Consider the following 14,549-nt stretch of genomic DNA (forward strand, 5'->3'; position numbering starts at 1 on the left):
AGCAGGCTCCAGGCTCTGAGCTGTCAGCACAGAGCCCAACGCGGGGCCCAAACTCACAGACCGAGAGATCATGACCTGAGCCGAAGTCAGACGCTCAACCGACTGAGCCACCCAGGCGCCCCTTAAAATGTGCCTTTTGGATTTAGCAGTTACCAAGGGCAGTTTCGGAGAAGCCTGAGGGAAGAAGGCTGAGGGGTAAGTGGACTCAGAGAAAGTGAAGACAGACCATGAACACAGTGCTCTTTGAAGAAGTCTAGCTAAGAAGGAGAGATGTGTGGTATCTCTGGAGAAAAGGAATAATTCATCATGACATAATATTCTCTTCACATGTAGAAGCAAGAAAATAATTCCCGAGCTGACAGGTTATTTGCTTCCAGGTTCCAGTTCAATGTAACAAATATTCACTTCCTGCTCCACACAAGGCCACGAAGTACCCACGCTATACTCCTAAGATACAGTCCCTCCTGTGGAGCACTTAGAAGCCTGGCAGAAGGTCCTTCCGTTGAGGCCCAGCTAGCCAGAACCAGAGTGGCGCGGGGTGGTGGCCCGTGTCAAATCTCGTGGTGCACAGACTGCTCTGAGCACACAGGAGGAGAACCCCAGAGACGACGTCCAGGAGGGCAGGATGCGGGGGCCACGCAGAACACGGAGGGCTTGCTGGGAGGGCTGGCGATTTGTGAGCAGGGAATGTGCCGCGAGCATCTGAGGGTGATGGGAGGGTGGTCTGGCCCGTGTCTGAGAGGGTTCTTCCACTCACACTGCAACACAGGCCTGCCTGGGAGACACCGGAGGGCCCTCTGCCTATGGATGTACAGGAAAGCAAAAACCAAAAAACCACAAAACCAAAAAAACCCCTTCCCCTCCTCACATTTTAGATTCATATCTTACAGTTAAAACTACCAGACTTTAGAGGTCTCCCATGCTGATTTAATGGCCAGTTTCCTGTGATATTTCTAATATTCCTGCCAAAGCCATGAAAGGAGTGACAAACAAAGGTATGAATTCGTCTCTAACATGTGATTCTGGTTAAAGCCCGCGCGGCCTGAACTTCTCACCCTGCACTCAAGTGTCAGGGGCTGAAGGTATCTGGCCCCGTCTGCTTAGGAGTGTTCCGGGCGGGGCCCTCAAAGACGGTCGGAAACAAAGTCCCTGAGACTCGTCCTGACCCCAGGAATCAAAGGTGAGGGAGAGCAGGGGCTCCTCCTCTCCGGGCAAGGAGCACAGGGCCTGGGAAAGGTCTCCCCACAGCTCTGCAGCTCAGGAGTTCACAAAACCGGCTCTGCAGAGCAGGATGGGTAGCTGTGCCAGACAGACAACTGCGGCATGTAGCTCTGCAAGGGTGGGGCCTTTCAGAAATCACAGGCCATCCAGCAGGAGGGCTTTATGGCGTGTCAGGGAAAAAGCATACGGTCAGAAGTCCACAAGCGGCTGTCACTGGGCCACCACTGAGGCAGTGAGGGCCGTGCCCCTCTGCTCTGCGGAGCTTTTCACCCCTGCTGCTCTCCCACCAAGCGGTCACGCTGTCTCCTCCGGCCCATTGACCCACACACAGCTGTTCCTGGATAGTAGCTGCAGTGTGGGAGGAAACCAGTTAGGCACGGACAGATCTAGCTACAAGAAGAAAAATGAAGTATGTGTATGCTGTCGTCGGGGGAGAGAGGATGTGCGTGTGGAACTGTGTGATTTGGAAAGTAATTTTTTTTATTGAGCTATAATCGACCCATAACACTGTGTTCGTTTTCGGTGTGCAACCTGATGATTTGATGTGTGTATATGTTGCAAAATGATCACCACAATAAGTCTAGTCAACATCCACAGCCACACATGGTGACTTTGTTTTCTCATAATGAGAACTTTTAAGATTTAGTCTCTGAGCAGCTTTCAAATATACAATACAGTATGGTTATTGTATACAATACAGTCACCAGGTTGTGCACTCCATCCCCAGAAAGCAATTTTAAATCACGTCCTCTAATGATCAAGGACTCAAGGAAGAGTGTAAGGTCCACTGGCAAATCAGTAAGGTTCAACAGCCCAAGAAAAAGAACTTCAAAAACAAAAGACGCAGGTTTTCTTGGACTTCTTTAGTTTGCAGGATTTGATTCAAGTTTTAAATTCACACATGCCTGCATTGGAAAAATCAGATGGGGTGTGCTTGGCCTTTAACTGTTCACAACAACTGCTAATCCAGATAATTTCTCTAGCGAGAGCTGGTCCAAGTTGAAGCAGGGGTCACAACCGGAGGTGTCTCTGAGAGGTTCAAAGGAAAGCAAAGCAAAACCAGGCCAGGGGTAACTGGCGGGCCTCACTCTGGGCCCTAGCGTTGGCTCTCAGCTCCTTCCCCAGCCTGTCCTCCACCACATGGGCCCCCATCTTTCAGTCACGGTGCTCACTGTCCTTGGGGGACATCACTCAGTCTCAGGACCTTCATGCCCGCGTACGTAGATGACTTTGCATCTCTGTCTCCGGCTGTGGTCCCTGGCTGGCTGCAGACCCGCGCACCTGACGGCAACTCCTCTGGTCCCAGCCCCTCAGGTACCTCAGCTCACCACACCTTCCCGGGCTCAGACCCTGGCCAGACTCCATGGCTGCTCCCTGCCTCAGGGAAAGGTGCCACCACCCCCAGCTGCTCCAACCGGGAGGAGCCTGGTCACCCTGACTTCCGAGCTACAGCACCTGTAACTCATAGGTTCTTGTACGGATTAAATGAGACCAATGTATGTTACCAAGCAGCAGTAGCCACTCACTAAATGTTAGCCACCGTCATCTGTTATTTATCTGGCAAAGCCAGCCACTTTGAAAAACATTGTTAGGGGCGCCTGGGTGGCTCGGTCGGTTAGGCGTCCGACTCCTGGTTTCGGCTCGCATCATGATCTCACGGTTCGTGAGTTCGAGCCCCACCATGGGCTCTGTGCTGACAGTGCGGGGTCTGCTTGGGATTCTCTCTGTCCCTCTCTCTCCGCCCCTCCCCTACTTGTGTTATCTCTCCATCTCTCAAAATAAATAAATAAATAAAATATTTTTAAAAACTAAATCAACATTGGGGCACCTGGGTGGCTCAGTCGGTTAAGCGTCTGACTTCGACTCAGGTCACGATCTCACGGTTCTTGAGTTTGAGCCCCCTGTCGGGCTCTGTGCTGACAGCTCAGAGCCTGGAGCCTGTTTCGGATTCTGTGTCTCCCTCTCTCTCTGACCCTCCCCCGTTCATGCTCTGTCTCTCTCTGTCTCAAAAATAAATAAACATTAAAAAAAAATTTAAAAAAAGTAAAAAAAAAATAAAAACATTGTTAATGTTTTTAATAATGCAATACAAAATATCTAATATATGTAATCAAAAAATAGCAACTCTCCCCTCAATCTGCTGTCCTGTTTTATGGTTTCTTGTGTGTTCTTCTTGGAAGTTCATATATGTAAAAATCATTTTGAGTAGCCGGTTGGAAAAATTTACACAAGAGGCCATTTAAAAATACAAGGATCAATGTTTTTCATATATCTATATTCCATCTACATCTATATCTGAAGTCCCCTATCTCTGACTCTTGCGTGTCTGTACCCCAGGCCTGCTCTATACTATGATGGCTGTGTGCGGGAAGGGGGTGGGGATAAAGATATCTTTCCTGCACACTAATTTACTTTAAAAAAAAGCTAAAAGTTCAAAACAGGCACAACAAAATGTCATGTGTTCTTGCTGGATAATCCTGACTGGTCTTTTAGGGTCATTTTTCCAGGAAGCCCTCTCTGAAACCCCTTTCCCTGCATCCGTACTTACAGCGATCATACCATTTGTCCAAGTAAATCACCATTTACTCGCTTCTCAACCTTGGCACAACTGGCCTCTGGAGCCAGACGATTCCTGCTTATGGGGGCTGCCCCGTGCACTCTAGGAGTTTCGGCAGCATCCCCGACCTCCACCCACTACATGCCAGTAGCATCACCCAGTTGTGGGGGGCAAAAATACGTCCCTGGATGTTGAGAGGGGGACAAAATGCTCCTCCCCTTCCAGGCCGAGACCACTGCATTAGCCCGAGACCTGAGGGCGAGGATTCTGTCCTACTGGTCTCTGTAGCCCAGAGAGGCCCTGAAGACACAGCGATGGAACAGAGCCGAAGGAACAAATGAGAAGGGGCTGGCTACTCTCCTGACAGGAAATCACATCTCATCTCTTCACGGAAGAACAGTGTGCTTTCAACTCCTATTATTACTTTTTTAATTTTTTAAAATTAATTAATTAATTGATTATTTTTTAAATGTAGTTCCATGAAGAATAAAGTAGAGATGCCACCATAATTTCTATCCTTGGGATTTACGAGTCAAACTCAGGATATCATAAGCAACACAGGCATGTTTGGAAAAATTACCTTCATAGGAAGATATGGAAAGTATTCCAAGTGGTATTTCACAAGAAGACCTCAGCTCTCCTTAAAAACTCCAGAAGCAGCCTGCCTGGCTTTGAATCCTAGCACTGCCATTCACTAGCTGAGTGGGCCAATTATTTTATACCTCTGTGCCTCAGTTTCCTTGCCTATAAAATGGGAATCATGTTGCTGAGAGGCTACTTTATACAGCTGTTATGGAATTAAATAACTACGTATTTGTAAAGTGCTTCTTAGAGTAGTGCCTGGTACATAGCGAACACTTTGTAAGCGTTTTTTAAAAAATAAAATCACCACTCACTGGGATTTGTATTTTTCTTATAGCTCAGAAATTCAAAGTGGGAAGTGACCATGATTATCCTGTATCCTTCCCTCAATGATTTGTCCAAGGTGTCAGTCCAACTAATTGTCACATATTATTATATGACATAACACAATACATAATACTGTACATTTTCTGTGATAAGTATTCTAAAAGGGAAAATATTTAAAATATACCTCAATATTCATAAAGACTACCATTATTTAATATTATTATGTTATGTAACATACTCAAAGATGTGCATTTGTGTGTAGAGGTAAATCATAAACCTCATTTTTGTCAGCACTCTCCCTCACCTGCTGTCTGCTGCACACAAAAACGAGGGTCATTAATTGTCCTTTTAAATACAAAGGGCAGTGATAGACGCACCCTATCATCTGAATCAATTCCATATCTCCACGAAATGGTACCGAACAAGGTAATGCCCTGTTTTATACATGATACAATTAGCTAGTATTTATTAACATAAGTTACGCGGATTGTGTACTGGCCTAATACTAAATTAGAAGCTCAGAGATCACTTGAGCATCAAGGCCCTATGTTATCAGTCTGAGCGAATATCGTAAACCAAAATGCTAATAGAACATATTATCCTTAAAAAATCGCATTTAGGGACTTTAATTTGCTGCAATTTGCTTTAAAAATTTTTTTTTTCAACGTTTATTTATTTTTGGGACAGAGAGAGACAGAGCATGAACGGGCGAGGGGCAGAGAGAGAGGGAGACACAGAATCGGAAACAGGCTCCAGGCTCTGAGCCATCAGCCCAGAGCCTGACGCGGGGCTCGAACTCACGGACCGCGAGATCGTGACCCGGCTGAAGTCGGACGTTTAACCGACTGCGCCACCCAGGCGCCCCTGCAATTTGCTTTAAAGGTGACAAGCTTTTCAAGCTATTATTGACACCTTGGCTATTCCTACATTCTGATACGGTTAATAGTTTCATCTAGTTCATCTAAGGTACTTAGATTTGCAAATATCTTTTCGTTGCTCACAGGGGAAAATATTTTTCAATTAGGAATTGAATCAAAGAACATCAAAACAAAATTATAACTGTGGTTGCTAAAATGAGAAGCTGCACTACTCTAATTTGCAGTAACAAATATTTACAGAGCGCCTACTATGTGCTGGGACTGTGGGACGCAGAAGCAATGGTAAGGCATGGTTGCCATCCTGGAAGTTCACACTGCCAGCAGACACAGCAAACCTGTATAGCGTTCAAGACCGAAACCTGGGAGCTCCACATCTATGTGTTCTGGGCCACGCACGGGTCCTCCTTGCCATCAATACCCTCAGTACGATACGTTTTCCCAACCGATCAAAAAGTGAACTCTGTTCAACAACTCACTAAGTGTCATTAGGACCCAGGATTAACTGTCTGTCTACACAGGTGAGACACGTCCAGAAAACCAACGGTGAGTAAAAATTCTTGTCGTGGGTAACATTTGCAGGAGACTTTCAGCCCTCCTGTCTTCATTTGTTTACCTGGCAGAAACCTGGCAGAAACCTCTGGCTGCGGTTTCCTTTGTGATCCTGCATTAGCTCCGAGCTTCAAATATGCATGACAAACACAAAGCTTAAAAATAAAATAGGAGACCAACTCTCACGCTGTGTCTATAGTGCACCAGTGAGAAAACAAATAAAATCCCGACCCCTTACTGCTCTCCAGGCATCAATCATTACATTCCATGTGAGTGGGCGAGTGTCTAATTAACCACTCATCGATCTCAAAGTTTTATAAGTGCTGTCGCTCCCCTCAGGCTGGAGTTCTTCCTTCTGCCTGCGTTCCGCTACTTGCTACCTTGGCAGTCGGTGCCCTGGTGGAACTTGTAATGAAGGGAACAAACTCCACACGGGTCCCCTTTAGCCAAGCCACCGCCGTCTGCCTCCTTACTGTGCCTGCTTCCTTTGATCCACCTTGCTGGGACTATTCCTTTGGCCTCCATTCCACCCACCACTCCTACGCCCCAAGAACCTCAGCTCACACACTTGCAGCCAAACGCTTTTCTTACTTCATAATATTTTTGGAGACATAGTTATCATAAGACTGATTCCAATTATAACAACCTCCTGCCACTCTCGCCATTTTTACACAAGCTGGGCCCCTGTGAAGAACACCGTGCTGTCTGGCATTGCTGCACTCGCACGTATTTATGCAGCAACACCTTTTGGGGTATGTCTGCGCAGGTCATGCCGTGGGCTGCAGCGGAGAGGGCTCACGGGCTCTACAAGAGAAGGCTTCCTGATTTTTCTGGCTGACACTAATAGCACTATTCAGAACTGTCTATCTCTAAATGATTTCACATTCATTGTACTAGGTCATCTCTATAATGTGTCTGAAAGGCATTTTTTAAAATTTTATTTATTTATTTATTTATTTATTTATTTATTTATTTTTAAACGTTATTTATTTATTTTGAGAGAGAGACACAGAAAGCAAGCAGAGGAGGGGGCAGAGAGAGAGGGAGACAGAGAATGCCAAGCAGGCTCTGTGCTGTCAGTGCGGACAGAGCCCGACGTGGGCTTTGAACTCATAAACTGTGAGATCATAACCTGCACAGAAACCAAGAGTCAGATGCTTAACCAACTGAGCCACACAGGTGCCCCATGAGAGGCATTTTTTTTTTTTTTTAAGAGTCGACTTTGATGGAAAAATCCAAAACTTAGTCAAGGCATCTCAGATCACAAGCAGCAGTGAATAGATAAGGATTTACCACCCAACTGTATGAGATGCAAAGATTGGCCCACTTAGCCACGTCACCAGTAAACACAGCTGAACAATCAGAGATAGTCTTTGCCCCTGCAATCCTGTCTTGAAAATATGTACTATAATTTTTATTCTTGGTTTACAATGTAATCCTTTATTTATATTTCAAAATAAAATTTTAGATATCTATGATGAAGCTACTAGGAAGTAATGAGTGAGTTTAGAAGGACTATAGAATCCAAGGACAATATATAACAAAAATTTACATGATGTTAATTGAGCAATTGGAAATTGAAATTATAAAAAAAAGCTGTGCTATTTGCAATAGCACCACAAAACATGAAATTCTTTTTTTTTAAATTTTTTTTAAATGTTTATTTTTGAGACAGAGAGAGACAGCATGAACGGGGGAGGGTCAGAGAGAGAGGGAGACACAGAATCGGAAGCAGGCTCCAGACTCTGAGCTGTCAGCACAGAGTCCGACATGGGTCTTGAACTCACGGACCGTGAGATCATGACCTGAGCCGAAGTCAGACGCTTAACCAACTGAGCCACCCAGGTGCCCCACAAAACATGAAATTCTTAAGTACTTTTGAGGATGTGTAGTATCCATATGTTGAAAATCACAAGTCAGGGTTGAAAAAAATCAAAGGAGACCTAAATAAATAAATACATTGTATTTATAAATCAGAAGATTCAGCACTGTTAAGATGTCAATTCTCCCCAAACTGATCTATAGAGTCAACATAATCCAAATCAATATTCCAGAGGGTTTTTAAAATAGATATCAACAAGATGTTTTTAAAATTTATATGAAAAGGCAGAGGAACTAGAATAACCAAAACAATCCTGGCAAAGAAGAACCAAGTTGGAGGACACATATTATTGGATTCCAAGATATACATAAAGCTAAGTAATCCTGTGTCATATCGATGAAGGATTAGACATACAGATAAATGGAACAGAATAGTCTAGAAGTATATTTACACACACATGGCCAATTGATTAACATTACAGGTGCAAAGGCGATTTAATGTGGAAAGTATAATTTTCTAATATGGTGTCGAACCAATGGGACATTGATGTGCAAAAAAAGAATCTTGATCCATACTTTGTACCTAATAAAAAATTAACTTTAAATGGACCATTGAATTCAATGAAAACATAACACTAGAATCTCCAGAAGAAAAAAAAGGAGAAAATAGTTGTGACCTTATGTTAGGGAAAGGTTTCTTAGATATGACTAAAAATATGGAAAAAAATGAGAAGCTGGATTTAAGCAAAATTTAAAACTTCTGTGAAAGACACTGTTAAAAGATCAAAAGGACAAGCTACAGACTGGTAGAAAATATTACAAAACCCATATCTGACAAAGGATTTATATATAGAGCATATAAGGAATTCTTAAAAGTCAAAAATAAAAAAACAAACAACCAAATTTAAAATGGGCAAAAGACTTGAACAGACACTTTACCAAGGAAGATACAGGTATGGTAAACACATGAAAAGACATTCAACATCATTACTCATTAAGGAAATGCAAATTAAAATTCTAATGAGTTAATAACTGTAGACACCTATTAGAATGGCTACAAACAAAACAAACAATATATGCCATGGGGATGAAAGGCATAGCATAGGGAATATAATCAATGGTATGGTAATAATGTTATATGGTGACAGTTAGTAGCTACACTTGTGATGAGCATGGCGTAACGTATGGACTTGTTGAATCACCATGCAGTACATCTGAAACTAATGCAACGTTGTGTGTCAACTATACCTCAATAACAAACAAAACAAAAAGTGACAGCACCAAGTGGTGGCAAAGATGTGGAGCTACTGGAATTCTGATACATTGTTGGTGAAAATACAAAGTGATATGATCACTTTTGAAAAGCCTGGTGATTTCTTAAGAAGTTAAGATACTGTTATCAAATGGACCCTGCAATCCCATTCCCAGGATTTTACTTAAAAGAAATGAACACTTATGTTCACACAAAATCCTGAATATGAATGTTTATAGTTGCTTTATGACCACCAAAACTGATGACGACTCAAACATCCTTCAGCTGGTGAATGGACAATGCAGAATGCCATACGATGTAATACTACCCAGTAATGGTACTGATTGATACACCAACAACATGGATGAATCTTAAATGTAGCACACCAAGTAAAAGAAGCCAGGCTCAAAAGGCTACATATTGTTTGATTTCATTTATATGGTATTCTGGAAAAGGCAAAACAACAGGTACAAAAACAAGATCAGTGGTTGCTAGGGGTTTGGGGGTAGGGTTAGAGGCTGATGATAAAGGGGAACCAGGGAATTTTGGGGGGTGATGGAGCTGTTCTTTATCTTGGTTGTGGTGACAGTTACATGTCTACAGGCATTCATCAATTCTCAAAAACTGTTCACTCAAAACAGTGAATTTTAGTTTGTACGTATATATGACACTTTGACTTAAAGAAAGCATATGGGGAAAAATGATAATGCAATATAACATAATTAAGATACAAAAATTACTTATTTTTTTTTTAATGCCAGCTAGTAAAAGTCTCCTTGGTTAACACTAAGAGGGAAAACTCAGAAGGAAGTGCTATTGGAATAGTTCTGGTTTGAGTGAAATCTCCTGAGAAGGGAAATGCTCTTGCTTGGGGTGTACCTCAGACATCCTGAAGAGAAAACACTTCTTTTCCAATTCATGACCTTTAAAAAGTTGCAATCAAACCATCCATTCCTCTCATAAACGCTCACAAAGGGCATTTTGTGCCATTCATTTTGTGCCATTATTTGTTTTCTAGTCCAAATAGCCTGTTCCTGTTCTTGTGATTTCAAGAGTTCTTTGCTCTTTTACACACTTAAGCAAACCCACAGTACTATTTTCCTTAAACATTCAGAGATCAATTCTTAATGCAAATCTATTTTTTCTTCATATAGGAACCACAGAGCAGATACAAAAATATGTATGTCTGAAGACTCAGAAAGTCTAAGGTTATTTACGCACTGTCCTAACATACCTTGGTCTCTCTTATCTTTGTTTTTATCTTTAGCTATTTTTGACAGCAAGGGAGACAGAGAATGAGTGGGGCAGGGGGTGGGGGCAGAGAGACAGGGAGACACAGAATCTGAAGCAGGCTCCAGGCTCAGAGCCCGATGCGGGCCTCCAACTCACAGACCGAAGTCGGATGCTTAACCGACTGAGCCACCCAGTCGCCCCGGTCTCTCTTATCTTGAAAAAAGTTTTGCTCATCATTGCTTTCTGATTAAACTACCATCCTTCTATGTCTCTGCAGAATGTGCTAGAATGAACACTGGATTGAAAACTGTGTAAGTACCGCGTTTTAAGGTCAATTCAACTCCTAACTAGCTGTGTGGCCATGGAAAAATGACTCACCTCCTGTAACTACTATTTATCTCCATCCCTGACCTCTCTCCAGGGCCTTCGTTAAGAAATTTCAAATTCCTACAGACACATACTGTCTCTCATGCAGCATTTAATTGTTCGTGGATACTGGTTACATTGGCATCATTTCCTATCACTCAAATTACGATTGTTACTTATCTGTTCATGTATTCATGCTTTATTTCTTCAACTAGACTTCTCCAACCAGATTATAAATCCTTTGAGGAGAGGGAATTCCTCATTTACATCTTTATTTTTATCTAGCATCTATCACATAGCAAAGACTAAATATTTCAGGTTGCTGATATAATCACTTGAGCTTATATCTTCTAGTTTGCTCATATAATCACTTGACTTTGCAAAAAATACAGCCAAGTTTGACATACTCATGGAGTTTTTCGGGACCTACTCTGTCCTGCTAACCAATCCATCCCTGACCCCAATCACCACAGTCTATGGGGTCATCTTAGTTTTTTCATGGCACTGAACAGTCTCTGAGTTAACATCTCCCTGTTATTCTCTTTTTCTCTCACTGACTCTCTTTTTCTTTTTCTCAATGTATTTTCTGAAGCCTGTGACTAGGATTGAAGCTTCATGAAACCAGGGACCAATCATGCTCACTGTGGTAGAACCTGGACCCACGCCTGGCATATAGTAGGCACTCAATAAATACTTACGATGGAGTCATTGAACTTGCCCCTCACTACAGTGATACCTATTGGAGACTGCACAATTGAAACTAACAAAAAATTTCACCTAATTTACCTGTAAAGAGGTTCTACAAGGTCCTTTTCAAGAAACTCATGATCATTCTTGACAGCCACAATGTTGATGGGAAATTGGGAATCTGAAAAAAAGAGAAAGAGAGAAACAAGGGAGATTATGAGTCTTGTTTTTATCTGAATGGGCACCAATATCTTTCGACCACCATGTTTCTGTACACATGACTGGTCCTGGCAGTTGCTTTCCCATCATTGGGTGTGTTGGGATGTTTAAGATAGTAGGCAGTTTTAGTTTTATCAAATAAGTGCTTTGAAGGATATAAAAGAAGTCCTTGAATAGTAGTGAATATTAAGTGCCTGCATTTTTGTGGTTCATCATAATCACAGACATTAGCCTATCTATATGAAGAGTTTTTATACTTCCACACTTAACATCACTGACTTTTATGTTGATCAGTTCATGTAACACTTAATTTGGGAGATTTTTTTTTTTCTTTAGAAAAGAAATTTCCAAAAATACCCGAAACTTAGTGGCCACAAAAGTGTTCTTTTGTAGCAAAATCTTGAGCCACTTTAGAGTTAATCAGCAAAATACTCAAACAACTGATTCTATCCAAAGAGATAAATTCCAGCATCATGATTTTTCTCCCACAGACTGACTGTTCATGCCAACTTTGGAGGTCAAGGGCCACGCTCAAGAGGCAGTGTTAATGTTAGGTACCTTATTCACAGAGATGAAAATCTGAGGATCATTCTAATAGAGGCCATGGTCAGAGATAACAGACAATGTCAAATCATCACCACTATCCTGCCATTCTTTCTCTTCCTCATTTTATACTTTGCACTGCCTCCACCTTGCCAGTCATAATAAATCTAAAGGTATCTAAATCTTAATGTGAGTTGGAAATAGAAACAATCTCTTCTGGTGATAAAAGTAATGTGAGTGAATTCCAGATGGTGCTGGAATGAAGACTGTCTTGTTCTGCTCGAGAGGGAGTGTGTGTAGTAATGAGAAACACAGACACCACAGCCCAGTTGCCTTGGCTTTAAGTCCCGGCACTGCTAATCTCTAGATGTACAACTTACCTAACCTCTTCTGGGCTTGTGTTTCCCCATCTGTAAAAAGGGGATGATGATAATTATAATACTTAACCTATAGTGCTGAGAATATTAAATAAGTGGTTATAGGTAAAGTGCTCTCAGCAGGACCTGGCACACGGTATGTTCCATGTAAGTATTTGCTCTTTCTTATTATATTTATTCAATGCACATGGCTTAAATACAATTTGACAGGCACCTTTTACTTATGGCACATTCTTTTTCTATAGAAAGGAGATTTCCAAAAATAACCAAAGCTCAATGGCCTCAAATGTTTTCTTTTGTAGCAAAATCGTGAGTCACTTTAGAGTATCAGCAAGATATTCAACTAATTGATTCTATCTAAAGAGAAGAAATTTAATTTACTTCTTAGCCATTTGTAGACACTTCATATTTAAATTGCAAGGTATTTTGGGGCACCTGGGTGGATCAGTAGGTTAAACGTCCGACTTCAGCTCAGGTCATGATCTCATGGTTCGTGGGTTCGGGCCCCACATCGGGCTCTGTGCTGACAGCTTGGAGCCTGGAGCCTGCTTTGGGTTCTGTGTCCCCCTCTCTCTGCCCCACCCCTGCTTGTGCTCTGTGTCTCTCTGTCTTTCAAAAATGAATACACATTAAAAAAATAACAAAAATAAATAAATTGCAAGGTATTTTGAGTTCAAAATACATGTTATATGTATTTGAGAACAATATTCACAATACATATGTTATATGTATTTGAGAACAAAGAGAGTTCACATTATAGGAGAAAACACACTGCATTAAGACTTAAGAGACTACGATTTTAATTCTGATTCCTCTGCCTTTTAATGTTGAAAAAGTCATTTAACCTCTGGGACTCTCTCTCATCATCAGTAAATTGGAGGGGGTGGGAGGTTGGGAGTAGCGTTCTTTAGACCAAAATTATAAAACCCTCCTTTATAAAAACTTGAGTCAGAGACTCTAGACTTCAAAGCACATTTTGAGATATGCTCTCCTTCATCCACTGAATTTAAGTTACAGAAGTAGAATAAGGGTTTTATATGTGTGTGTGTGTGTGTATATATGTGTATGTATGTATATATGTATATGTGTATATATATGTTATATGTATATGTATATATATATATATACACACACACATATATATATACACACACACATACATATAAAACTGAGCTTCCAGGTGAGTGAATGAGAGTCACCAGTGACTATGGGTTAATTTTGTTGCTTCTTTCTATCCTGCATAGATTTTATGCCATCAGGAAGAGAACTCAATGCTGTTTAATGTTCTAGATATCCTTTGTTTAGCCCTACAGATCCACTCTCCACTTTTTTATACCCTGCCTTGTGCGCCGAAGGTCACCAGTGAGGATGGCATTCGAGGGGACCCATTTTCCTTGGTTTCCTTTTGTGTTTGGGCAACAGGGAGCCCTGGCTGGAGATGGAGGGGAGCAGGAGTGCAAGGTCAGGGCATTTACCCTCCTGGTTATCACTCACCACCAGCTGTGTCCTTTGCTCTAGGGATCCTCTCTTGTCCTGGTTTCTGGCACCCGCTCCCTCTGCCCAACCCTTTGGGCCTACGGCAGTGGCAGCTCTGTGGCTATGAACTCTGGGCACCTGTATGGTTCCTCCTGGTTTCTCATATCCTGCCCACACTTTTGTAATAAACATTTTTAGAAATAAGTCCTCCTCAGACCATCTTGAGCGCTCCATCTGTTTACCATTAGGATCCTAATTCACTATTCTGGACAATCCAAGAAGTAGTTCGTAGCCTTGGTTATAGTTTCAGGGATGAGTAAGATACAGGTGATTAAGTTTATTAAGTGCCAAATAAAACATCAGTGAAAGAAGTATGATGCTGGCAATAAACATCTCACTTCAAATCCCCCCAAATAACTTCTTCTCCATATTGTGTCTTAATTTTTTTTTTCATTTAAACA

At 41.9% G+C, this 14,549-nt stretch overlaps 1 protein-coding gene across 4 annotated transcripts in view; it reads right to left on the reverse strand.

The window, feature by feature from the left end:
• Positions 1–14,549, reverse strand: part of STARD13 (StAR related lipid transfer domain containing 13) — a 237,237-nt gene that overhangs the window by 47,182 nt on the left and 175,506 nt on the right. For all 4 annotated transcript variants that reach the window (XM_030308969.1, XM_030308962.1, XM_030308978.1 and 1 more), the window contains exon 3: positions 11,573–11,654. In XM_030308969.1, coding sequence (XP_030164829.1) covers positions 11,573–11,654 — 82 coding nt within the window. The remainder of the gene's footprint in view (positions 1–11,572; positions 11,655–14,549) is intronic.

This window comes from Lynx canadensis, chromosome A1, assembly GCF_007474595.2.
Source record: "Lynx canadensis isolate LIC74 chromosome A1, mLynCan4.pri.v2, whole genome shotgun sequence".
Classification (NCBI taxonomy): Eukaryota; Metazoa; Chordata; class Mammalia; order Carnivora; family Felidae; genus Lynx; species Lynx canadensis.